General features: G+C 43.1%; 1 protein-coding gene across 3 annotated transcripts in view; it reads right to left on the reverse strand.

Moving 5' to 3' along the window:
- Positions 1-227: 227 nt before the first annotated feature.
- Positions 228-25,390, reverse strand: part of LOC114497297 (lysosomal acid lipase/cholesteryl ester hydrolase-like) — a 29,277-nt gene continuing 4,114 nt past the window's right edge. For all 3 annotated transcript variants that reach the window (XM_028512997.2, XM_028512998.2, XM_036026966.1), the window contains 8 exons: positions 25,005-25,122; positions 17,524-17,722; positions 16,322-16,431; positions 15,148-15,284; positions 11,204-11,350; positions 10,162-10,233; positions 2,551-2,622; positions 228-1,723 (listed from right to left, as the gene is read on the reverse strand). In XM_028512997.2, the coding sequence (XP_028368798.1) occupies positions 1,490-1,723; positions 2,551-2,622; positions 10,162-10,233; positions 11,204-11,350; positions 15,148-15,284; positions 16,322-16,431; positions 17,524-17,722; positions 25,005-25,122 (1,089 nt within the window). In that variant the 3' untranslated portion in view covers positions 228-1,489. The remainder of the gene's footprint in view (positions 1,724-2,550; positions 2,623-10,161; positions 10,234-11,203; positions 11,351-15,147; positions 15,285-16,321; positions 16,432-17,523; positions 17,723-25,004; positions 25,123-25,390) is intronic.

The raw sequence follows: 25,390 nt of genomic DNA on the forward strand, positions 1-25,390 counted from the left end.
CCTTGAATCCATGGTCCTAGATTCTGGATCCTGGATTCAGTCCCTAAATCCATGGGGAGCAGAGGCTCCCCACTGGAGAGGATCAGACATTCACAGGTGGTATCAGTGAGGTTCACCGGGAGTCAGGAAGAGGGAGAAAAGATGAGAGGGAAAAGCATAAGTCTCACCAAAAGAGAAAGGGAAGTAGAAAATGGCTACTAAACAAAGAACACACTAACACACAACCCTTCAAGCCTATGAGCCTCATGGAGTTTTATTCAAAGTTCAAATATGGCTGTTTGTATGTCACAAAGTAGCTATTATGCTGTTTCCACATATTAGCCAATACCAATTATTGTTTATTATTGCAGCCTAACCATATCAGAAAAGCATATCAACTGTTATTCCGTCCATCTGACGGTACTGTAAGGCTCTGGGAAAAGCCCATGAACATGGGCTTCCAGAGACAGGGGTGCAAATCAGGGGTAGTGAAAATACGTGTACATACAAAACTAAAACACAAAGTGATTCCTGAGCTTTAGTCTTACCACGTTCACATTTCTTTCTAGTGAAAACGCATTAGGACACTCCTCAGGGGCAGCCTCGGGGCTTCCGCCTCACACACGGCCACCCGAGCTACACCAGCTGGTGAAGACAGTACATTGACTTCAGGAAAAACAGTGGCATCATCTCTCCACAGCACTTTTCTTCTCAAACCAGTGGATTTAGGACCTGACTCACAATTCAAGGTTCATGAACACACATGGTTGTGTGTATCAGTCTTCAAGTATTGAACATCAGCTGTTGTTGTTTAATGAGTGGAATTTGATTTTGAGGACTGCAGCAAACTAATTTGCTTCATCTGAGCAATGTAAACTCTTGGTAAACAACAGCTATCACAGATGAGACTTGATAAAACTCATTATAGAATCTTTATAACTGACACGGCTGGAGTGTCACTGGATTTGACTCGACACCTACTTCATGAGGACATGACAGAGTGTCCTTTAGATCCCCAAACACAGGGCCATTCTGCTGGACAGCCTCTCGGGGCCCAGTGATGAGAACCGGGTGCTTATGCACCAAGCTTCCCTCAAGGCGGTCTCAGGTTATTTACCAATGAACAGCTCAGTCTAAAAGTTCCAACACAGGGGGCAGTGTGTGCTGTGTGTGGGTACAAAAAGAAATACGGTGCATTTGAACCTGTGTGGACAAGCAGAATGGTTATGACCTTTCACACGTCAGTGATATTTTAGAAGTCTTAAAGAAACTACCCTGTGGTTGAAACACAAGCTGCATAATGGCCATGATTAAACAACAACAAAAACGCGAGTGCATTTCTAACCCTAACTGGAGAGACTTAGGTTATCTTCAACATCATCATTTTCTTGGATATAAAACTATAAAAGGGCTGGGAAAGAAAAATAAGGACTTTAGAAAAATTGAGCCAAGACATTTTGGACATGCTTCGATCACTGACTTGATGATGGTGAATGTGTCCACCTGGCCTTCACTGATACTTCCTCATGAGGTTCACCACCTCCTTATAGAGCTGCCAAGGGGCATCCAAGCCCCAGATAAAGTCCAGATGTTCCCACCCTTCATTACACTCATGGTACACCAAGTTGGGGATCTGGGTCAGTAAGACATTGACGTCACTGACGTCTGCGAGCCAGTCATGGTCCCCGCTCCACACCGCAGTCGGCACAGACATGTCTCTCACGTTGTAAGCGGGAGGAGAAGTCTGTAAGAAAAACCCACAGAGCACCTTCATGATGGTTGTTTTAACTTACAAAAACACAATCGACAGTCTCCATTAAACACTGATTAGTTCATTGAGAATAAAAGGCTACATTTTGAAAATCGTTCTCAGTTTGCTTTTCACATCACTTTACCAGAACAAAAAGAAACCTAACCCACAATGAAAGAACAGTTACTATAGTAATGTGGTGGGCTTGGTAACAAGTGTTTAAATCCCCTGGAAGGAGGCTGTACTCCCAGGTGGTCAGTGCAAACCCACAGAACCAAGCAGTTGGGAAGGGGCTATGGATCCATATCCTCCCCCTTTCCCTCCCTCTGGGGTGTGACACAAGGCACAGAAGGTCTCTAAGCCTCAGTTTCTTCATGTTTGATCATCATCATCATCACAGGGAAGTTGTAAAAATTAAATAAAATATGGCAAAGTGCCTTACACTTTAGAATACTTAGCACTCAAAAAGGGTAAATTTCTTGGTATATGGAAGAAAAGGCTTAGGCAATGTAATCTGGCCAAGGCCCTCCAGCTACAGATGACAGACCTAGTTTTGTCTGATTCTAAAGTCTGTGTTCCTAATCACTGTGAGTCACATGGAACAGTGATGGTGACAGCTGGTCCACAGGGCCAAGGACAGAACAAAGAGGGAAGGCTTGGACCACAACACCGACCACCAAGTTCAGGTTGTTCTGGAACTGAATGCTATCTGCCCAGCTCTCCCAAGCCTTTCCATGCACCCAAGCCCTGGCAGCGTCCCGACAACGACTTCCTTGATGCGTCTCCAGGGCCCATGATTTCTGAAGACTTTCAAGACTTACCTGGTTGTAATGAAAATAGTTCCTGGCACTGCTCCCCCAGTCAAAGGCTTGAAACTTTTGTGATTTCTTAATCTAAAGAGAAGATAATTTGGAAAAAAAGTTATCTGGCACAGATGTTTGAGATAACGTCACAGGTTGCTAGAATCAGCCACATCCTCAGAACCAATCCTACACCAATACTCAGACCTAGTCTTCACTTCCAAACTGTAATTTAAAGTAAATGACATCAGTTTGCTCTCCTTTAATAAATGACGCAATTTCTCACTGTAGGACAGGAAAGCAGCTACTGCATGACCCGATAAAGCAGCTATACACATGCTGTGAATGATACAGGACGGGGTGAAAGCAGGTGCAGTTGTGAGTGAGGAAAACACAGAGTTCTCTTCTTGTGTTATTTACTTACTAATGACTGCATTATTTTCCATATGAACAACTGTAAACCTACTCTTTCCTCACCCTGTACTGGATCAATGGTTACGTCCATTGGATAAACTTTGTGCTGACACCTTTTACTGAAATGTGAGTCTTAAACTTTTGAAAGACTTAACTATCTTATTTGGGAAAGATATATATCATACATAATATATAGGTTACTATATATTTATGTGGATTAATAGGTATTTCTATGGATTAATAACATATTTATACTTGGATATAAATATTGATTATATATCACATATTTATATGGCTTAATATAAACATTGTATATCTATATGTGGATTAACACAGTTATATATGCTTATATATAATCTCTATATTTTCTATGTATGCATTCTACTTGACTACTTACATTATTCTATATTTTAATGATTTTACTGATTTGGCACTTTGTCCTGAGTACCAGTATCAGCATAACCACCAAATTGTACAGCACACCAGCACAATTCTGACTAGTTGGGGACAGCAGTAATGAAATAATATTGTACATAAAATTTAAACTTATGCATATATAGTGTAATATAAAAGTATTAGCAAAGGTCACTTAGTTTTTTAATTTTAAGTAATGTACATTCATACTTCCTCTATACCCGCAAATTAAAACTGTCAAGAATTAAATCCAAAATTGGCAAGCCAAGTGAATTAGAAACTGTTCAATCTTTGGCCAGAGGATGGCGTATGGTCAAGAGGAAGAACCTAGACATTCTTTGTCTAGACTGCTCTTGATTTGTGTGAGGTTTCAATTCTTATCAATTGCATAAAACTCTACTGCTTGATGTAACAGGAAACAGGGTGAGACTAGAAACTACAGGGATTTCTGCAGGCAAAACGCTAACATCTGCTTTTGCCATAGCAAATAACGAATTTTTAAATGCGTCTGGCAGGTCTGGCAGGTCCAATGAGCCCGCGCATCTGCAGCATCTGTCAGTGCATCTACGCTGCAGCTCTAGCTGTCTGTGAGAAAACAGCCATGCAAGCTGCTCTGCCACCATAGACCGTTTACCACCTGAAACTTCATCACAGTGTCTTTCAGCACTGGTTAAAGCACCCGGTATGAGCAAGGAAGACACTGAGAAAACCTGCCTAGGGCTCAGGCTGAACCTCTAAACTTGACGTTTGTGCTCACAGTCATTGCCACTTGAAAGGGAGTCTCAGAAGGAGGGAAATGTGAAGATGAATGTTTACAGCCACAAAAACAGGGAAAAAAGTTAAAGCCCCACAGTAGATGTTCGGTTAAACGCATCGTGTTACCTCAATATGTTGCAACAGTATGCCACTTTCATAAATATAAATACAATAACATAGAAAGAGAAATATGGATAATGTTTATAAATAACATTGAGTGGGAAAAAAGAAAATGAAAATGAACAAGCACCTTGGTTACACTTACATGACAAGTATATGTGGCCAAAGATCAGAAGGAAATACTCATAACATTAAGCTTTAGGATAGATGGGTTTTTAGGTGACATTTTCAAGGGAAATTATTTTTACACCTTGAATGGTAATAAAAATGCCAATAGGTTCAACTCTTCTAACGTACAATACATATTGTCTTAAAGATATGCCAACCCTCTGGCCTCTAAGTCTACTTCTACCACTAGACCCTAAAAAAATAATCTAATGTATAAGGAGAGATCTTTAATTCAAGAATATTCTTCCCGGGATGTTTACTATTGCAAAAATAGCTATCATAGCAAAAATAATAGTAATGGTAATAATTATACCATTAATAATAATAATACAAGCAAAGGAAAACTGTCCTCAGTTACAAATATTTAAAATCATTGACCTGAACGGGTATTTTTGATTAAAGCAGAGACGGCTAATGGCCCATTCTTGCCCTCTTCCTTAATCCCCGAAGCTTTCGCTCAGCACATGGCCACCAGGGCAGGTACCACATCCCTTGCGGGCTTCCTTCCTGTGGCGGTAACACACATGGAGACCACCCGGCTTCCCTCAGACAGAAGAGGACCGCAGCCAGTAATGGCAGAGCTGCAGTGCGGAGGGAACCGGGATCCCGCGTGACCCTGGGGAGCACCACCACACCCCCCGCACCGCACACCTGTGCCGCTGATGTCTGGACTGCATCATGAGAAAGACAAACTATTCACAGGCTGTGTTTTGGCATCTCTGATTCAGCAATTTAGCAAATATAATGCTATTTAACTAAAAATTTTTTAAGTTACTTAAACGTGCACATAGTAGGATTGTACTTTTCTAATGAAAACACTTACACCAAAAGAATGTAAGCTGACACTGAGAGAGTTCAGAACATGCCACCAAAAATATGCTGCTTTGGCTGTTTTAATTACTGACTTAAAGGCACTTACAAAATGGCAGATTCAAGGAAGGTACTCTGGCCTTCCTTTGACTTTCTAAAAGCAAGATATAAAATTTCCAAGTGAAAAAAGCCATCCATCCCTGGACCATAAGCAAGAACAGTTCTTGTCACCAGAGACGGGGGGAAGCCTAGAGAAATTGTACAAAAAGACCTGGTTAAAATAACTCTTATCTCCTTTAGTCTCTCATATTTATTTTAGTAATTTTTTACAGTTGTTACTCTTTGTTCAACGTAAGCACTTAGGCCTAGGCACTTCTTTGAGTCTTCATCTTTCTTGTGAGAGCTCTTATGCACACGTAAATAAGATTCATGTGTCTTTCTCCTGTTAATGTCTTAGGTCGGTCCCAGACAGAAAGCTTAAGAGGGGAAAGGGAAATTTTAGCCTCCTCTACAATACCAACACACGAACAGTAGTTATCCCTGGGGGTGGAAACATGGGTGGTTTATTTTCTTCTCTGTACTCCCATATACTTTTAAACTTCATAATGAACACATATTACATGTATAATAAAAATTATGCTAAACATTGTTTTATAATGTTTTCAAGAGCCTACCCTCTTGAAAAAATGCTGCACATTTTTTTTAGGCTACTAGGTGGTTTCAAAGAACAGAACATCAGAATCGTAACAGGAACTACTTAAAATGCAGATCGCAGGAACATACCTCCAGGAATTTGAATTCTCAACAGGTCATGGGCAGGCCCAAGAACCTGGATTTTGTACAGCATCCTAAGTATTTCTGAACAACCCTGAAGAGACAGGTTGGGACCAGCTTTCTTCCAACACCAGTGAACACTGGGGCTCTGGACACTGGAGGCAGGGACTAGGGGACTAAAAGAGGCGTGGCTCTGGGGGGCGGGGCTCTAAAATTTGCCAGCTTTAGAAATGGAATAAGGTTTCTAAACTAAATTTAAAAGCCCAGTAGAGAACTAGGTTTTGGACTGTCTAATGACTATGCTATACATCTGAAACAAATATAAAATAAAACTGAGGGTACACTCTAATTAAAATGTTTTTAATTTAAAAAGAGTAGGAAACCAAAAAAATAAACATGTACAGAATAACAAGTAAAAAGTAAAAATGAGATTTTAGCACTGGCTGGTGTGGCTCAGTGGACTGAGTGTAGGCCTGCTAACCAAAATCTTGCTGGTTCAATTCCGAGTCAGGGCACGTGCCTGGGTTGGGGGCCAGGTCCCCAGTGAGGGGCATGTGAGAGGCGACCACACATTGATGTTACTCTCCCTTTTTTTCTCCCTCCCTTCCCCTCTCTCTAAAAATAAATAAAGAAAATCTTAAAAACAACAACACTAGGTTTTGGAACTGTTTAAAAAAACAGAATTGTAACTACTTAATTAAACTGTAAATTTCTGAATGTACTATGAATAAAATGGCCTGAAAAGGCACCTCCAAACTACCACAGGAACCCAAAACAAAACAGCTGAACTGCAGCCCTTAGCCTGCCAGCACCCAGAAGGCACACCTTCAGCAGCAGCCTCTCCCAGCTGGCACCACGGCAGCCTCAACCAGTGAGTTGTTGACAGGCAGAGGGGCAGCCCCTGGCCACCAGCCCAGAGGAGAGAGAATCAAGGAGAAGGCCCTCTGAGACAGCTGCACGAAATAACCTTTCTCAACAAAGAGATGGCACAGGGGAAAGAGGGCAAAGGGCAAGACTGCCTCCCGCAGTGAATCTGGACTTGGGAAACGTTCCTGAGGCACATTCCAATGGGGTTAGAACCTAAAACCACAATGGGGCCCCAGAGCAGTGCTCTGAACCTCCGCCTGTGGCCCCTGACCTCGGCCAGCTGCTAGATTAAAGGGTCTGGGCCACAAACAGAAGCCTGGGTTGCAGCCGGCCCAAGAGCTCTTGTGCACCCACAGCGCAGTGGCGGCCTGCCACACAGCAGGGTGAAGGAGCACTTCTGTACATGCAACAGCGTGGTCTGGCAGTCTTGGCTGCCACATTCCCAAAGTGCCCTGACAGGTGGGGTCTGGCGGTCATTTGAGAGTTGCTGAGGCATGTGGCACAGCACTCATGGGCTGCAGTGGTCACTCAGCATCTGCCTTCCTCCTGGCCAGTCATCCTCCCTACAAAAGTGCACTAATTCCTGAGGCAACAGAAACTGGACCTTGAAAAACAATGTCCACTAGGTAAGAGGGTAAAAAGTGTTCCAAAAGGTAGGGGCACTGTGGTGATAGGGCACACAAAGAAATCAAGTGCCCATAAACAGAAATGGGACTGAGGAGAAAAGCAGGAGGCCTGAGTGAAGGATCGTGAATCTGAGAACTTTTCAAGGTTTCGGGACATTCCTTAAGAGCTAAGGGGTGCTCTTCAGCATATCAACTACCTGTGTTCCCGGAGCCCCTCATCTAAGCCACAGGAAACTGGCACTGCATCACTGACATTTAACACTGGGCCTTACTGTCACCAGGAGGGGCCAAAAGCCTCAGGCACAGTCCTGCCTGGTTCCTCAGGGACCAGCCCAGGGAGAGGTGACCTACAGCACTCCCACCTGCCGCAGGTCACTAAGCCACTCAGCAGCAAAGGAGTGAACTGCTGACACACCTGACAACAGGTACCAATCTCAGAACAGTTATGCTGAGTGGGAGAAGTCACACAAAGCAAGTAGAGACTTCATTACTGTGGTCATACAAAACTGTAGAAAATGCAAACTAACCTATAATGAAAGAGCAGATGGCTGGTGGTTTGGGGACAGAGGTGAAAAGGGTGGAGAGGAGGGTGTACAAAGGGGGCAGGAGAAAACCTTTGGGGTGATAGGTTCACTCTCTTGATCATAGTGATGGTTTCATGGGCATATGCCCATGTCAAAGCACGCTAAATTGAACACTTTAAATATTGTATGTTCTGCCACTTACACATCCATAAAGCTGATTTTGAAAAAAATAAAAATAGAGATTCTGCAGTCTAAATGGATTAGAACCTCTAGGGATGGGACACAAGAGCCTTTGTTTTTAAAGACTCTGATTGTAGCTAATCCAACAGCTCTGCCACCAATTCAACTCCCCTTGGGGCAGACTAAGCTTCTTTCAGATGGCTGGGAATGTCCTTCAGTTTCTCTTTATTTTAATCCTCCCCCTAGGATATGTTTATTGATTTTAGGGGTTGGGAGAGAGCAAGAGAAACACTGATTGGTCACCCCGCCCCTGCACATGTCCCCACTGGTGATTGGAACCACAACCCAGGTATGTGCCCTGACCAGAAATCGAACCCGCAACCCTTTGGTGCATGGGATGATGCCCCAACCAAATGAGCCACCCGGCCAAGGGCCAATTACTTCTAGAGCCTCTCCTAGATAAGATTAAAGTTTCACTTGAATACTCAATGCTGCCAGCCCAGGGGGAACATGGAGGACAAGAGACACACTCTGCTCACCTGCATGAAGAAGGAAAAAAGAAGAAACCCTGTGCTGTAAGAGCCAGACCCTGGAGGCAGTTCCGGAGCCACACTGTCTACCAGTGCGGGCGCCCTTGATGCGTCAGGCTCCCTCCCTCCACCTTTTCCTCTCAGCCCATTTTCAGTAAACCTCTTTTCTTCTCAGTCTGTTCTGCCTCCTCTCTTGCTTTCTCTGGGGCCAGCAGGGGCTGGGAGAGGAGGCATGGCAAGAACCCCCTTACTGTTCTTAAACAATATTTTCTTAAAGGTATACTTTTCAAGTAATTCTGATGACTCTGATGCAGGCAGTGACTGCCCAATGTTTGGAAATTACTACCCAAGACACCCGCTGCATCTTGGTTTGAAACTCAAAAGGTAAGTAATTTCTATGTAAAAATTTAGGGGAGGGGAATTGTACAAAAATAGGTTCTGAGGTAAAAAATAAGGCCCTCACATATTGTTAGTTTGTTTTTTTTAAAGGCAAGTTACAGAAGAGTAAGAGAAGGTAAATTAATATATTTCTACTGCACAACTGTTATTTCTATCTGTACCTGTAACCACTGCCTCCTGAAATGACACGCAGCAGGAGGTGCAGGGCAGAACACAGAGACATTTCAAACCTCCGGGTACACGTTTTCCCTCTCTGTGTACAATTATAGGATAATTCTATTTTTTAATAATAAGTGAATTTTATTATTTGTTGCCTATGTGTAATTTCTAATTTTCTAGAATGAATATGCATTACTTTTGTGATATGTGATAAAACGATCAAACTCTACTTTAAAAGTTAGTTGCTCCCATTTACCTCCATGAGTGGTTTACCCATTGATGTTTCAGCATATTATGTTCACAGGTTGATGCTGAAATAGCAGCTTCTGTTTCCAAAGTGGTTCTAAAAGCTTGTCTTATGGAGCAATAGAGAAATAAAATAAATCTGGTGCCCTAGCCAGGTAGCTCAGTTAGTTAGACTATTGTCCCCATATGCCAAGGTTGTGGGTTCAATCCCAAGTCATGGAACATACAAGAATCAACCAATGAAGGCACAAATAAGTGGAACAACAAATCAATGTTTCTCTCTCACGTGCGCCACCCCCACCCCTTCCTCTCTCTCTCTTTCTCTACAAATTTAAAAAATATATACATAAATAAGAAACTTAATGCAAAACTGACAGAGGGGAGAGAAGGGGAAAGAAAAAGTGAAGTCAACTCCAACAGCTGTTTGGCAAACTCACACAAACAGTACAGTTGTGCCAGGGAGGAAAACAAAAGCAACACACACACAAACCAGGGATCCACCAATAGGGGGAGGACACCAGCTCAGCTTTGTAAGCAGACTGTCTTGCTGTTCGGGAAGGGCTTGCAGGAAGGTGTTTCATGGATGCAGGGATCGTTGTAATGCTGGTTTGACACAAATCCCAAATGCACTGCCGGGATGCCTACCTGGCCCCAATGTAACATGGTCTGCACTGAAGTCCCGGCAGGAGAGTGTGTCATGTACAACGCCACTCTAGACTGGGAAAGAAAAGTGTTGCAATAAAGAATCAACAAAATAGTGTTAAGAAGGCATTGATAATAAACAAAACTTCATACTTCAAAGCATTAAAAACCACAGAGCCACAATCTCAAATATATGAGATTAAGAGCAAGAAACAATTATTTGACTATAAGTATGCCCTATAAAAATAGAAAGAAACACCCTGACTGGTGTGGCTCAGTGGACTGAGTGACAGACTGCAAAGCAAAGGGCACGTGCCTGGGGTTGCAGGCCAAGTCCCCAGTAGGGGGAGCGCAAGAGTTTACAAACTACACATTGATGCTTCTCTCCCTCTCTTTCTCCCTCCCTGTCCCTCCCTCTAAAAATAAATAAATAACATACTTTTTTTTAAAGTAGGAACAAACCCATACATGGAGCAACACGGTAACCCGGGACTATATGAGCTGAGAGTACTGCCCATTTTTATTTTCTTTATCAGGCTTCTCTGAATTTCCAAAATTTTATGTAACAAGTATACCTTACTTTTACCATGAGAAACAAGAAAAATTATCATCGCTTTAAAAAGCTGCCTAGAACCTTCCAGAACATCAAAACCTGTTTTTAAGAGACAACATTACGCACTACAAGCATATTCAGAAACACCAGTGCATTGTTGGCCAAGGGCTGACAGCTTCTAAAATAAATAAATGAATGACAATTCCAAAATTAAACAATTATAAATATCAAGACCTAAGTGATGGGGACCTCCCCATTCAACAGTGTCCTCGCAGGGGCACTCGGAAGGGACCGTCGCTGGCCTGAGGACAGCAGCAGACAGTGCTCCAGGCCCTGGCTGAAGTCCATTCTGGTGCCTCATGAGTGAAGGACCCGTCAGAGCTAACGAGGGCACTCCTTCCTCTCCAGCATCCTCCCACACAAACAACCATATTTGCAGATGAAATAAAATCACTGGAAGTTTAAAGCAAGTCTTGTCATGAACATACTTACCATATTTAAGTTTCTCTCATTGAACCCGGACAGAAGAAAAAAGATATTTCCACAAAGCTCCTTTAACACAACTCGATCACAAACGTGAATACTCATCCACTTCAGAAATGTATTCTGGGGAAGAAATTCTTTGTCTCCAAATAAATCCTGCCAAATAAGAAGAAACCCAAGAATACCTCAGCATTACATCCTGATCCACGGGCGGACCCCATGACCCACCCCCGAAGCGAAGGCACGTACACATGTGCCAAGCATCTCCACAGGTGGCCTCAGGACAGAAACGAAACCCAGTGGATGTTCGAACTGGAGTACTTGTGCAATCTGCTTAGTAAGACAACAGCAGTTGTTACAGGTGTGTGTTTAATCTTTCAAATGAAGAAAAGGAGACAGAAAGTCAAGTAAATTTGCACCAACGTTTACAGTAGGAAAGGGCCTTAGTGGCCGCTCATCCCAGGGCCGACCCCACAGTGTTTCGCTAAACTCCAGTGGGCGGGCAGGGACCCTGGGAGAGTAGAATCAGTGCTTGGCCAGCAGCGTGCCTGCCCAGGGCACACACATCTCATCTGATCTACTGGCCAGTGTGCCGAATCCTGCCCACTGCCTGCTGTTTCCTTTAACACTTTCTTTATTGTGGCAAAAAGCTACCATTTTCACATGTTCCACTCAGTGGCATTAAGTACAGTCACGTGGTACGACCAGTGCCACATTCCATCTCCAGAACTTTCTCAACATCTTCACCTGAAACCCTGTGCCCGTGAAGAAGTAACTCCCCATTCCCCCTCTGCCAGCACGGCCTGCCTTCGCAAATAAAGTTTATTGGAGCACAGTCACCTCCTTTCTTTGCACATGTCTCTGCCTGTTTTTGCACAATAGGGGCAGAGATGAGTAGTTGCAGAGACCATGTGGCCCACAAAGCCGAAAGTAGTGACTACCGGGACCTTTACAGAAAAAGTTTGCCAGCTGCTTGTCTACATCGGCGCTAACCAATAGCCACGGAACCTGTGCTCAGGTATTTCCAGGATGATCACCATGGCCTCAAGGCAGATCTCAAAGTACTTCTCCACCAGGAAATAAGAAAAAGAACCCACATTTGTCCCCTTATTGCTTACACTTTTTTGCTGATGCCTACCCTCTGCATGGACAAGCAGGAGTGAAAAATTCAAATGCCAACAGAGGCAGTTTCATGAACTGAACTGTGATCCACCCACCACCACTGAAAAGACACATCAAAGTCCTAAACCCCACCATCTCAGCATGTGGCGTTATTCAGAGACAAGGTTTTCACAGATGTAATCAAGATAAAATGCAGTTGTTGAGAGTGTGTTCTAAGCAATAGGACTAGTGATCTGACAGGAAGGGGAAATTTGGACACAGTGGACTCAGGGACAGACACAGAGGGAGATCTGAACAGACACAGGGAAAATGCCAAGTGAAGATAAAAGGCAGAAATTGGGGTGATGTTTCTGTAAGCCAACGAACACCAAGCAAACCACCAGGAGCTAGGGGAGAGTCATGGAGGATTCCTCTTCACAGTCCTAACAAACTAAGATAGGCAGGCGTGTAAATTCAGACGATAAAATGGCCAACAGCATGTGAAAAATCGTCATCCTGTCCAGAGTGAGGATTAAGGAACAGTGAGAACGAGTGGACAGGAAAGCTTATGCTCAGCCTCCAGCAACTGCTCTGTGGCACACAGCTTCATCCCCACCCCCGAAAAATCCATTATCAAGATTTCACGTTAAATATCCTGCTCTGTAAAAAAGGTGCAACTAATTTAACTAAAACATTGCATGAGCCGCATTCAACACTCTTCAGGCAAATCTGGTCTACTGCCACCTGTGATAAGTCCTCGACCAGGCACCCAATGGCTCTCTAAAGACAGACACCAGGCCTCCTTGAAGGCTCCTTTGCTCTAGATTAAAAACATTAAGATTAGCTGGGGAGAATGAGGAACCAAGTACCACAGCAGAGAAAAATCACAGGCCATGAAAAGCCATCAGTTTCCAAAACTCCTGGTTTTGAGTCTACATAATAGTCACAGGTGATAAATGTGATAAATGTATATATTTTTGAGGTGCTACATAAGTCATATGTGATACATGTGATAAAACTTCTGCTTTGGAGTCTGCAGAATAGTCACATGTGATATATGTGATAAATGTACATATTTTTGAGGTTGTCTACTAAAAACAAGTTAGTACGATCACTGACTTAAATCACAGTAAGCTAAGCATTCATTTTGACTGAGAAGGAATGTGACGTCGTCTTATACCCAGGACTGTTACCTGAACAATAACTACTGTGGCAAACTCCACTGATCATTAAGGCAAAGCAGGATGGCATTGCAGAAAAATTCACCTTACATTTACAGGCCTGCTCATCCCAATTTTGATGTCTTATAATATATACCTGTGCATTTTGAGAGCTGCAATACTCAACCTTTATGTAAGCAACATATATATCCAGGAACAGCAAATTCCAAGGTTTTATGAACATAACCTTGAAGAACAAGGTTTTCTTTCACTTTGTCACATGCCTAGGATATAATAAAACACCAGTGTCTGGAACAGTAATTCCTAAATACCAGTCTGTTTGGCCTACCTTGAAATCAGGTAGCATGCTTGGTAACACCTCAGACCCTGGACCCCACGCCAGTGTAACAAAACACCATCTCCAAGGCTGAGGGAGTAAGGGGCAGAATCTGTATGTTTACAAAGCTACTAAATCACAATCTCCAAAGATGAAATTAAATTGAACACATTCCTATGACACAGCAATTTCAGTTCTCCATAAAAACAAGGCACAAGGATCCAGCAACAGCAAATTAGCAAGAACCTAACTATCCAACACAGCACCTGGTTTAATAAGTAGTCATTCTTCACAATGGAAAACTTATTACGTAGCAGTTAAAAAGAATGTAATGGAGCTTCATGTATTAACCTAACAGCTGTTCAAGAGTGAAAAATGTAATCTGCAGAAAATATGCATAGTTGAATCCTGTCTACATTAAAACAAAACAATATATTTTTCTCTGGAAATTCACAGACAAGGTCTATAGGAAAAGACCCTGAAGTGAGCACTGGGCTTAATCATGAGGAAGGTGGAAAGAGAAGCTAAGGTAGTTAACCAGTACTTTATTGGCACCTCTGAAATGTTCATAATGAAAACTGAGGCTTCTATTGCCCAAGGCATTACAAGTTAATTTGGTTTTTGAGGGAGTCACATCTCATCTGCATGTCTGTTCACCTATGCAGAGAATCCCATCTTATGTGAGTCAGATTCTAAATTCAGAGTATAGTCTGTATCTCTTCTGAAAGTAAATGGCCAGTACATATGTTATACCTGATTTTAAGTATATGGTCCTTAACGGGATTTAAGATAGCTGTGTCTGTATAAACTTGCCATACATAAAACCTATACAGTGCATGCACAGTGGACCATCTGTCCTGGGCTGGCTCTCAGCTCCTCATAAAAACTGCTCCCTCCTTGAACAGAGCCTGGGGGTCACATAGCTCTAGGGAGAAGCCCCCATGAGGTTACTGGCTTGTGTTTAGGGGCCACGTTATAAAACATAACAGCAACAGTGTCTTTAGATCGCCCTCAGTGTGGTTTGGGTTGGGCACGTGGGAACAGTGCATTTCCTTGTCCCATCTCCAGCCTGTTCCCATACACCACTCACTGCACAGAATAAAAGGCAACTCCCAAAAGGTTTAAGGTCCCTTCTCCCAGACTTTCTTGTGCTTGCTTTGTGTGATTGGTGGAGATTTGCACCTTCCCTGACTCCCCAGGATCTGAAGGAAGGAGTGAAAGGGAGATAAACCATGGAGAGAAGAAATCCCACTTTCCATGATAGCAAAACACAGAGGAGAAAAACACAGATTCTCCTTCTAATGGCCAGTTCTTCAGATCTGAAAAGGAAATTGGGGGCAGGGTGGGTTAAATACCTTGATGAGAAGACTTGGAATCCATGCCATCTTCACTAGAGGGCTAATAGAGAAGTTGATTGCAGCCACAGGAGCCAGGGCAAAAAACATTTTAATCTTTTTGGCCAGTGCTGGGAGCCGTGTAAATCCTATAAAACCTGTGGGACAAAAGGAAGATGACAGGAATTTGATCTTCTGGAAGGAACTTTCCATGAAAAGGCAAGGGTAGTCACACGTGATGCCCTCTAGTGGCAACATGAGAAACATGCGAGCAAACTCTTCAAATGGGGTCCTCTGAACTTTTCTATGCAGAAACACTGAGTTTGACTAAACGAGTAAATCAAGTATTTCTTACGTGATTGTTTCAATATTTCAACCTAGATACTCACTGGAGGAAATCTAGGTCGCTAAAACCAGATGTTTCCTGTTCCTCTAAGAATGTAAACCAAGCTAAGGAAATGCTGTATTCCTAACATCTAGGGCCCCACCATCCCCATCTACCAGTGACCCTCCCACAATCCCCAAGACCAATTTATAGAGGCATTCAAATCAACCACCAACAACTCTGAAAAGAGTTATGCATTTAGAGTGCCCTAGCATTAAAGTATCTCTTAGCTTCCTCTTGGGTTACTGCTGGCCTTAAACTTGGCTCCAGAATATTACTACAGAAAGCAGTGAGGCAAAGGACATTTAGTAGACTAGTCAAGAAGAAGAAGTATAAATGAAGAGTAATGCTTAACTTAATGAATAATAAAGGAAAAGGTGTGCACATTAATTTTTGTTTGTGGCCTCTCAAACTGGCAAAGAGTGTTTGCTTGGTAGTGAGGGTGAGGCCATTTAACCAACATATATCAAGACACTTAAAAGCATTCATATCTTCCATAGACTAATTCTCCTTCTAAGGATGTGTTCTAATGAGACCATGTGATATGAACACAAAGCTATTGGTCACAGTACACACTCAGCCCTGACCAGTGTGGCTCAGTCAGTTAGGTCTCATTCCAGAAAGCCAAAGGTCACTGGCTTTCCAGAACGACTAATAACACTAATATTAATTTTAATAAGTAGTAGTAGTAGTAGTAGTAGTAGTATTAAATGTCCATTTGAGCTAACATTTTTTATATTTTACTTTTCAGAACAAATGGAAACTGCGACAAAACATTACATCAACTTCCAGTCTTTATATCATACATACCTATCGTGGTGCCTTGGGAATGACCCACATAATACACTTGCTTTTGGCTGGTTTTGTTCAGAACATAGTTAATGGAAGCTGGTAAGTCATAGATGGCCATCTCATGAAAACTGCAACCCAAAAATGGAACTCTTTCACTGAGACGTTGCAGCAAATACAGCAGCACACACATAGGAAGGAGGCAGTGTGACCCCTTATCACAGACCGAACACAGCTGCGGGAGCCCCCCCTGAGTGCAGGAAAGAGAATTCCCAGGACTGCAAAAGCTCCCGGGGCCCCTTCCAAATGGGACTTACATCGTAAATGAATTCCACCCATTTTTGAACTTTTCTCTAAATTGGGTCAAACAGTATGTATTCTTCTATATTAGGCTACACCCAAACTGCCGCACATAGTTATAGGTTGTTCGTTGTGCAAACATACCACACTTAATTTGCCCATTCCTTGCTAATGGGCATTTGGTAGTTTTTAACTTTTCACTATCACAAACAGTTGTCACACATGTCATTGGCAAAAGCTCTTGGTCTTGCATTTGGTGGCCCTAGGTGGGCTCTGCTGTACACCTGCAAAGCAAGACTGGAGGATCCACAGCCTGGCCTTCTCTCACCTGGTATCAAGACAGAGCCCTGGACCTGGTGTGCAGGAGAGCGTCTTTGTCATCGGGAGAGTGACTCGTGCATTGCTGCCACCACTCATGATGGTGTGCCAGGCTCTTTGCCTGGATCGCCTCTTTTAACCCCCCAATAACCTGATGAGATAGGTATTCATTATCCCCGCTGTACATGAAGAAAACTCAGACACAGATGGCTTATGTGACAGGCCTGATGTCACACCGTGATTCATCAGTAGAGCCAGAAGCAAAGGAGAGGAGAGGAAATCTTCTGGGTACAGAATAGTGAGCATTTGGAATGTGTGTTGATAAAGGAAGGAAGAAGGTTATGGGACATAATTCACTCAGCAGCTCCCACACCACCAGCAATGCCAAAATAGCTAAAACATTTCTGATTGAATCTAAATCTCAGTGTAGTCATTTACTTAAAATTTACCTCACTGCTATTTAGTAAATCCCTAAAAAGGTTTCCAATCTTTCACGATCCATCAGTCTCCTCTCCCATGACCCTGAGTTACCCACCTATCTGCACCCGTGTGTCTGTTGAGAGCACTAAGGGACTGGAGCCCTGTCACGATCAATCCAAAGATACCTGAAGGCCCAATACTCAGCCTGAAGAACTGAAAGCATCTTGTGTTTCTGAGACCAGGTGTTTCCCCGGCTGTTCCCCATCCACACGTCAAAACCAGCGTCTGCCAGAATGAAGCCCAGGCTGCTGTTGGGTAGGTTTGTGACCCAGTTACTCGAATCTCCCAGCAGGCCATGCTGCAGGAACACCACTGGCTTGGGACCTGAAACACACTCATGTTTAGGAGCAAGCAGCACCTATCTTCAAAACAAACAGGTAATGCATAAATGACCCAAAGCAAATAGTGAAAGAGAGATCAGTTAAAATATTGAGGTGGCAGTGTACTCATATATAACATTACCAAAGAATTTTTTTTTAAACACCACTAGCAAGGTAACAACGAAACCAGACTATTTTTGCACATCTAGTAACAAGACACACTGACTTAATCGTCAAAAAACTGTTAATGTAACTTTAAGAAGTTATGAAATGTTTCTGTACTTTTTTCCAATAGATTTCTCAGAACGCATCCTAACAAAATAAACCAAAAGGAAAAAAATCTCTCACACACAAACTCATAAATATCTACACACATGTATTCATATGTATACACACACATATACATTTATATGTAAACATCTTCTACTCACCCATACCTGAGACAATGATACAGTAGAAAAAACAGACCTGGGAGTAAAAGAAACCTGACCTGCAGCTGCTTACATTGTGTTAAGAACATTGAGTGATTCATTAAGCAAACATATACTGAGTACCAGCTACATGCCCAGCACCTCAACTGTGTGCTGTGGACACAGCAGGGAATAGCGGGAAATGAGAAAAAAAGGAAAGGAAAACCTCATCCTCACGGAGCCAACATTATATTGACCATGAGTTTGAGAGTCAGACACTCCTGGGTTCAAATGTGTCCTTTCCTAGTTCTGATGTGCCCTCTTCAGCAAAGTATTTCAACATCCTCAGAAATTTATGTCATCCCCATTCAGAATGGAAAGGTAATGTGCCCCTTACAGGGAGTAATGAGATATGAGATATTATATGAAACATTCTTAGAAAAATGTCTGACACACAGTAAGACTTCAAGAAACATTAGCTCACATTATTCAGTCACTTAACCAGTCCCAGTCTCAGTTGCATAAATAACTGCTAGGAGGAATAAATGAGATCATTAACTGTATGGTGGAGTGACTGACACATAGGTCAAAATAAATAAGAACTCCCTTTGCCTTCCATCCATCCTTTATAACAGTGAAACACCAGAAATGAGCTGATGATTGAGCGGTCAAATACTTCACGGCCATCTGACTGGGGCCATGACAAGGACAGCGGCAGCACAGAGAGAGAAGCTTCCGGCAGAGCTTAAAGGGGGAAGAAGAGGAAAAGTACAAAATTAGGGACTACTCTGCATGACAGCTATGCAGCCATGATGTATGCAAATGAGAAGTCCAAAATGTCCAAGGAAAATGAGAAGACTCACTGGATAGTCAGATGGGAAGTGAGCTGACAAACTTATTTCTCTAAATCGGATTTCTTTGCGCCTTCTTTGCTGAGAAAAGCTGACTGGAATAACACCGAGGCATTGTCACCTGCTTGTAAGTTCTGAGGTGCTGTGGTGAAAATCCCGTGAAGCTGCCACTATTCCCACTTAGCAGACAGGGAACTGTGGCTAAGAAAAAAGTAATTTGACCACTATGAACCGAGAGACAGTAAGTGTGGGAGTTGGGACAGGAAGTCAGGTAGACCTGGTGCCGGGTCCATGATCGGAAACGTGCTGCGATAGGAAAGGACGTTAGCTGGAGAGGAGTCATTCTACACCATCCAGAAAGTCACTCTACCCCTCAGAGAATGACAGCCTGTGGAGGGGATGCTGTCTTGGAGGGAGCTGAACTGCATGCTTGGAAGGAAGCAATCTCTGCTAGGTGGAGGAGATAGAGAATGGGGACAGGGACATGCTACTCAACTTGGCTGCTCAGGCAATTCCCCCAAGGACCAGCCTGGCCCATGCACTCCAGCACCTGAGGCCTGGTGTGTGACACAGCAAACTGATGTGTCAGGGCCAGGGCTGCCTCCTCTGGCTGTGCCTGCATTTGGTTTGTTTCTCCCAAACTGGCTCTTGGGAGAGCTGGGAACTGACCGAAGGAAAGTCCCAAAGGCACCTTGGAACAGAGAGGGCAAGTGGCGTTCTCATGGTCACCTATATAGTTAGCCACAGAGCCAGCAATGACAGGCAACCCCGTGATGGCCCAACTCAGTACTGCCCGCCTGATTAGGCCCCCACGTGGGCGGCAGTGCAGAGGGGACTGGTCAGGCTATGAAAACGAATCTGCTGAGCCCACAGTTTGAAAAGAGGAAGATGACGAGGGCACGGGTGAGGGAGACTTTAGCAAAAAGGAAATAACTCATGAGAGTGAGTTATTTGGATTGGAGAGTGTCAGGAAGTAGTTCTCTAACTTATTAACAAAACAAATGCAACTTCAATTACAGCATTAATAATTTGGCTATCATGTCAATTTAAATCTGTACAGTCAATAAGTTATAAATGTTTCTTAGATAACGGGTAAACACAGCTGGCAACCAATAGTTCTCAAGCACTCCCTGTACACCTTGCAGAATAGGTGTCCAACCCCATCCTACAGAGGCAGACACCATGGACATCAGAGCCTACGACTGTACCCACTAACTCGGGGAATCATCTCCACGGTGAACTTCAAAGGCCTACTGCTGTGCAGAATGGGGGTGAACAATACGGACAACTTCTAGGATAGGCAGGATATTAAGGGGAGGTATACATCTTCATTTCACAGGCCCCTGTAGATGCTGAATGGCATGGTCAGGCAGTTATGCCCGGGCTCTGAGAAGGTCAATCCTGTGGGACTACACGAGATGAATGAAAACCACCAGGCTGGCAGAAAAGACAGCAGCTGCTGTGTGTGGAGGAGCAGTGGCTAAGCCCTGTGATCATAAAGCCTCCAATAATCTCCACATGAGTCTCTACAGGCAACCAGAGGACCACTGACACAGGACTGAAGGATGCTCACCACACAGCTGCAAACTCTGCTTGTGGCAGCACCACAGTGCAACCAAAACACTGAGAAAAAAACACTTTGAAAAGGGTAGGAGGAATGGTTTCACCTTGTCCTCCATAAACGACTCATGTTTCACTGTATCTTGCAATAATTTGTGGATAATATAGACGCTTGGATTATTTCTGTGTGTATTAAACATACTAATTTCTTAAAAGAAAAGAAGACTGAATATTTTCATATTCTTGTTTTGATATGCTTTCTTTTTTTAATACACAGGAAGCCTTAAAAATGGAAGTGGCTCAAGCCTCTTTTGGGCTCTGAGTTTGTCTCAGGCATCCAGTGAAGTGCTAACAAGAACTCAAGGAGGAGTGGATGGGAGTCAGGAGTGATTCTGCAGTTTCTAGCCGAGGTCATGTGGAGGGTGATGGTGGTATTAATAGAGGAGGAAGTCAGGAGAGGAAGTGGCATGAATGAGAAGGTGATGAGTTCTGTGTGAAGGACTTTATGACTTCGTCTCAAATGAGCCAAGTAACACCAACAACACTGTTGCTGACTATGAGTGAGGACAATGAAGAGCCTCTGCCTTGGACCACGAAATGCAAACCAGCTGTCAGAGAAAACCCCAGGCAGGGTCAGGAAAACCACAGGTTCCTTTAGATCACTGAGTCTCTTGTCCCAGATTTCCTCTGAAACTCCCCTCAGAGCCAGCTCACCGCAGGTATTATATAAACACCACTGAGGCCTCTGAAGAAGAGAAGAAGAAGGTGGGAACCTAATGCTATGGCCAGATTTAGGGTACTCTCTCTTCCCCATTTTGGAGACCAATGTTATCCACTGCCCCACACCTCTGCCAAAACAAAACAAAATGCCAGTAAAACAAAAAGAAGGTAGAACATAGCCTATAGAAGTAAAGAGTGATAAAGATAGAAGGGAAACAGCCAATTGACTATTTTTACAGATGAAGAACCCTAGGCCCACACACGTGAAATCACACAAGCACTTAGGGGCTGACACAGCCCTAGCACTGAGGTCTCCCAACTTTTCTTCCTACCCCCTGGGGATGAATGCAAAATCGTGCTCACTCTCTTCATATTCCGGGCCATAGTACCTTCCCCTGCAATGGTCTTGATACATATACACAGGGCCTGTGGCTCTACTTGCTTTTAATTGCTGTATGGACAGAGAAGCTTGGAGGTGGCAATAGGATAAAAAGAGGAGGCACAGTCTCTAATCTTGCTCTTACTGAGTATCCCTGCATCTTTTAACAATGACTTACATTGCTAATTATTCTAGTCAATTAACCATTTTTAAGAGAAATAATATCAAGACATATTTTTCTTTATATGGGATCTGAAGTCAGTATACAGAGTTTACTTTAGACAAAAAAAGAAAAGGAAGCATCATATGACCACTGTAGAATGAAATACGAGGTTTGTCTGGAAAAACTCAAGCCATTGTCAATATAATGAGAATGGTTTGCACGACATTGATGCAACCTGGCTGCCAAGAAGAGTGGACTGGAATGAAAATTCATGAACAATGATGACTTCCCTGTTCTAGATAGTGGGGGCAGTAGATGCTATTGAGTGAGCATTTGTACTGTGTGGCTGTTGCATTCAAATTGACTGCATCAAATTTCGCACTAAGCTTGAACATTCCTCTGCAGAAATGATTCAGATGATTCAAAAGCCACAGCTATGGACAACTGGTGATTGGCAACTTCATCACAACAATGTGCCCACTTATGAATTAGATCTTGTGCAGAGATTTCTGATGAAACATCCAGTCAGCCAGGTGACTCAGCCCCCCTACATCCCAGCGCACATTTGGCGCCCTATAACTTCTGGATTTCCCCAAAACTAAAATCACCTTTGAAAGGAAAGAGATTTCAGATCATTGTTGAGATTAAGGAAAATACAACAGGGCTGCTGATGGAGATTGGGAGAACTGTGTGAGGTCCCAAGGTGCCTGCTTTGAAGGGGACTAAGGCGTCATTGTCCTATGTACAATGGTTCTTGTATCTTCTTCAGTAAATGTCTCTGTTTTTCATAGGACATGACTAGACATCATCTGGACATACCTCGTGTATGTTTTGTGTGTTTGAGCACAAATTATATATAGAAGCCCTCACTATAGCTCACTATTCATTTCTGTGATATGCTGACAAAAGGGAAGCTTAATAACGTGTACCTGTAAATCATAGAAATCTTAAGAATTAGAAGTTAAATTTCAAAAAGAGCAAGGGCCATTTTAAACATCATTAAAAGCCTTATTATAGTTAGAATTTATGGAAAAAGAAATAGGCAAGTCAGATATTAAAAAAAAAACAGAAAATGATCATTAATGACGTTTTTAACTTTGCTTTGACTACTAATTTGGGAGGGAATTGAGACAAAGACGGCACTTCTGCTCGTATAAAAATTTACCTAAAGAGGACATCCGGCAAGATGGAGGAATAGGTGGGCGCACTGTACCTCCTTGCACAACTAAGATTAGAACAACAACAATTTACAGCTAAAATAACATTCAGAACTGACAGAGGATTTATCTGAATGGAAGTCGGACAGCCAAGAAGTTGAAGTAGACCTGTTCAGTTCATCCAGACTGGTAGGAGAGGATGAGCCTGGCGGGCGCGGGTCGGCGGCGCGCGGAGGTTGGGGGAAACTTGGTGCAAAATCGGCGCAAAAGCCATCCGGCACGCAAGAACACAGCGGTGGTCCCTGAGTACCCAAGCTGCGGCTGGCGGACCCAGTGAGGCGGTGATTGTGGACCAGGGCAGAGCTCGCAGCCCAGGGTCCCAGAGAAGGGACTGAGATCCCAGGAGAACTGAACTACCGCCATTGTTTCCTCCCGCCCCCACATATAACGTCACAATCTAGCAACTGGGGTGCCCAGCCCCAGTGAACACCTAAGGCTCTGCCCCTCACCGTAACAAGAGCGAACAGACCAAAAAAAAAAAAAAAAGAGAGAGAGAGAGAGTGATGGCTCAAATAGATGAACAAATCAGTGCCCCAGAACTCATCCTTTTGAGCGACCAAGAAATAGCTAACCTATCAGATGCACAGTTCAAAACACTGGTGATCAGAAAGCTCACAGAACTGGTTGATTTTAGGCTCAAATTATATGAAAAGATGCAGGTTACCATAAAAGAGATGCAGGAAGATACACGGAGGATAGCCAATAGTGAAGGGAAGGAAACTGAGTCTCAAAACAATACAGTGGACCAGAAGGAAAATAGAATCAACCAAGTAGGAAAGCATGATGAAATAAGAACTCAAAAAAACGAGGAGAAGCTTAGGAGCCTCCAGGACATCTTTAAATGTTGCAACATCCGAATTATAGGGGTACCAGAAGGGGAAGGGGAAAAGCAACAAATTGAGCACGTATTTGAACAAATAATAAAGGAGAACTTCCCCATTCTGGCAAAGGAAATAGTCTTCCACGAAATCCAGGAAGCTCAGAGAGCCCCAAAGAAGTTGGACCCAAGAAGAAACACACCAAGGCACATCATAATTACGTTAGCCAAGGTAAAAACGAAGGAGAGCATCCTAGAAGCAGCAAGAGATAAGGGAACAGTAACCTACAAAGGAGTTCCCATCAGACTGTCAGCTGATTTCTCAAAAGAAACCTTACAGGCAAGAAGGGGCTGGAAAGAAATATTCCAAGTCATGAAAGACAAGGACTTACATCCCAGATTGCTCTATCCAGCAAAGCTCTCATTTAGAATGGAAGGGCAGCTAAAGTGTTTCTCAGATAAGGTCAAGTTAAAGGAGTTCATCATCACCAAGCCCTTATTTTATGAAATGCTAAAGGGACTTATCTAAGAAAAGAAGATAAAGAAAAAACATGTATAGTAAAAGGACAGCAAACTCACAATTATTAACAACCATACCTAAAGCAAAACCAAAAGAAACTAAGCAAACAACTAGAACAGGAACAGAACCACAGAAATGGAGGTCACATGGAGGGTTAACAACAGGGGGGGTGGGAGGAGGACAGCGGGGGAAAAGGTATAGAGAATAAGTAGCATAGAATGTAGGTTGAGAATAGATAGGGGGAGGGCAAGAATAGTATGGGAAATGTAGAAGCTAAAGAACTCATAAGTATGACACATGGACATGAACTAAAGGGGGGGAAAATGTGGGTGGGAGAGGGAGTACAGGGTGGAGGGGAGAGAAGGGGGAAATGGGACAACTGTAATAGCATAATCAATAAAATATATTAAAAAATTTAACTAAAGAAGAGACAATTATCCAATTACCTTAATCTCAACATTTACTTATTAAGGAAAGTTTCTAGACCCAGAAAATGTTCAAGATTAAGCTACATCTGGAGAGGATTAAATAAGAATCAGATCTTTATTCTGATATTTAACAATTTCAAGTAATCTTTCTAGAAATTCTTTAATCTAGTTACTGATATAAAAACTGGCCCAATTCCTGCCTTGACAAAAAACACCCTTACCTTTGTCAGAATGGTCCTTCCTCCCATGAGGAATTCGGTGGAGGCAAAGAATGTATCCATCTTCTGTCTCCACGAGGTGTTCCTCACTAGGAAACCCCCAGGAGGAGATAATTTCACTCTATGGAGAAAATACGTAATTATAGCAGAAGGTCTATGGATAGAATCTGACAAAATCTCCCACATTCACAGGCAAAGAAGACACGATGTCAAGGACAGTCTCCAGGCTTTGTTTAAGAAATTGAACTGTCAGTCTGCTAAGTCTAGTCACACTCCCATCGCCAGAGGAAATCCTCCACGTGTTTCATCCCTGCGTTCTATTCCTCAGTGTTTGGTGAAACCTATGGTCACCCCAGCATGTTCTACAACAAGGGTGACTAATTCTGCCA

The sequence above is a fragment of the Phyllostomus discolor genome, chromosome 5 (genome assembly GCF_004126475.2).
Source record: "Phyllostomus discolor isolate MPI-MPIP mPhyDis1 chromosome 5, mPhyDis1.pri.v3, whole genome shotgun sequence".
NCBI lineage: Eukaryota > Metazoa > Chordata > Mammalia > Chiroptera > Phyllostomidae > Phyllostomus > Phyllostomus discolor.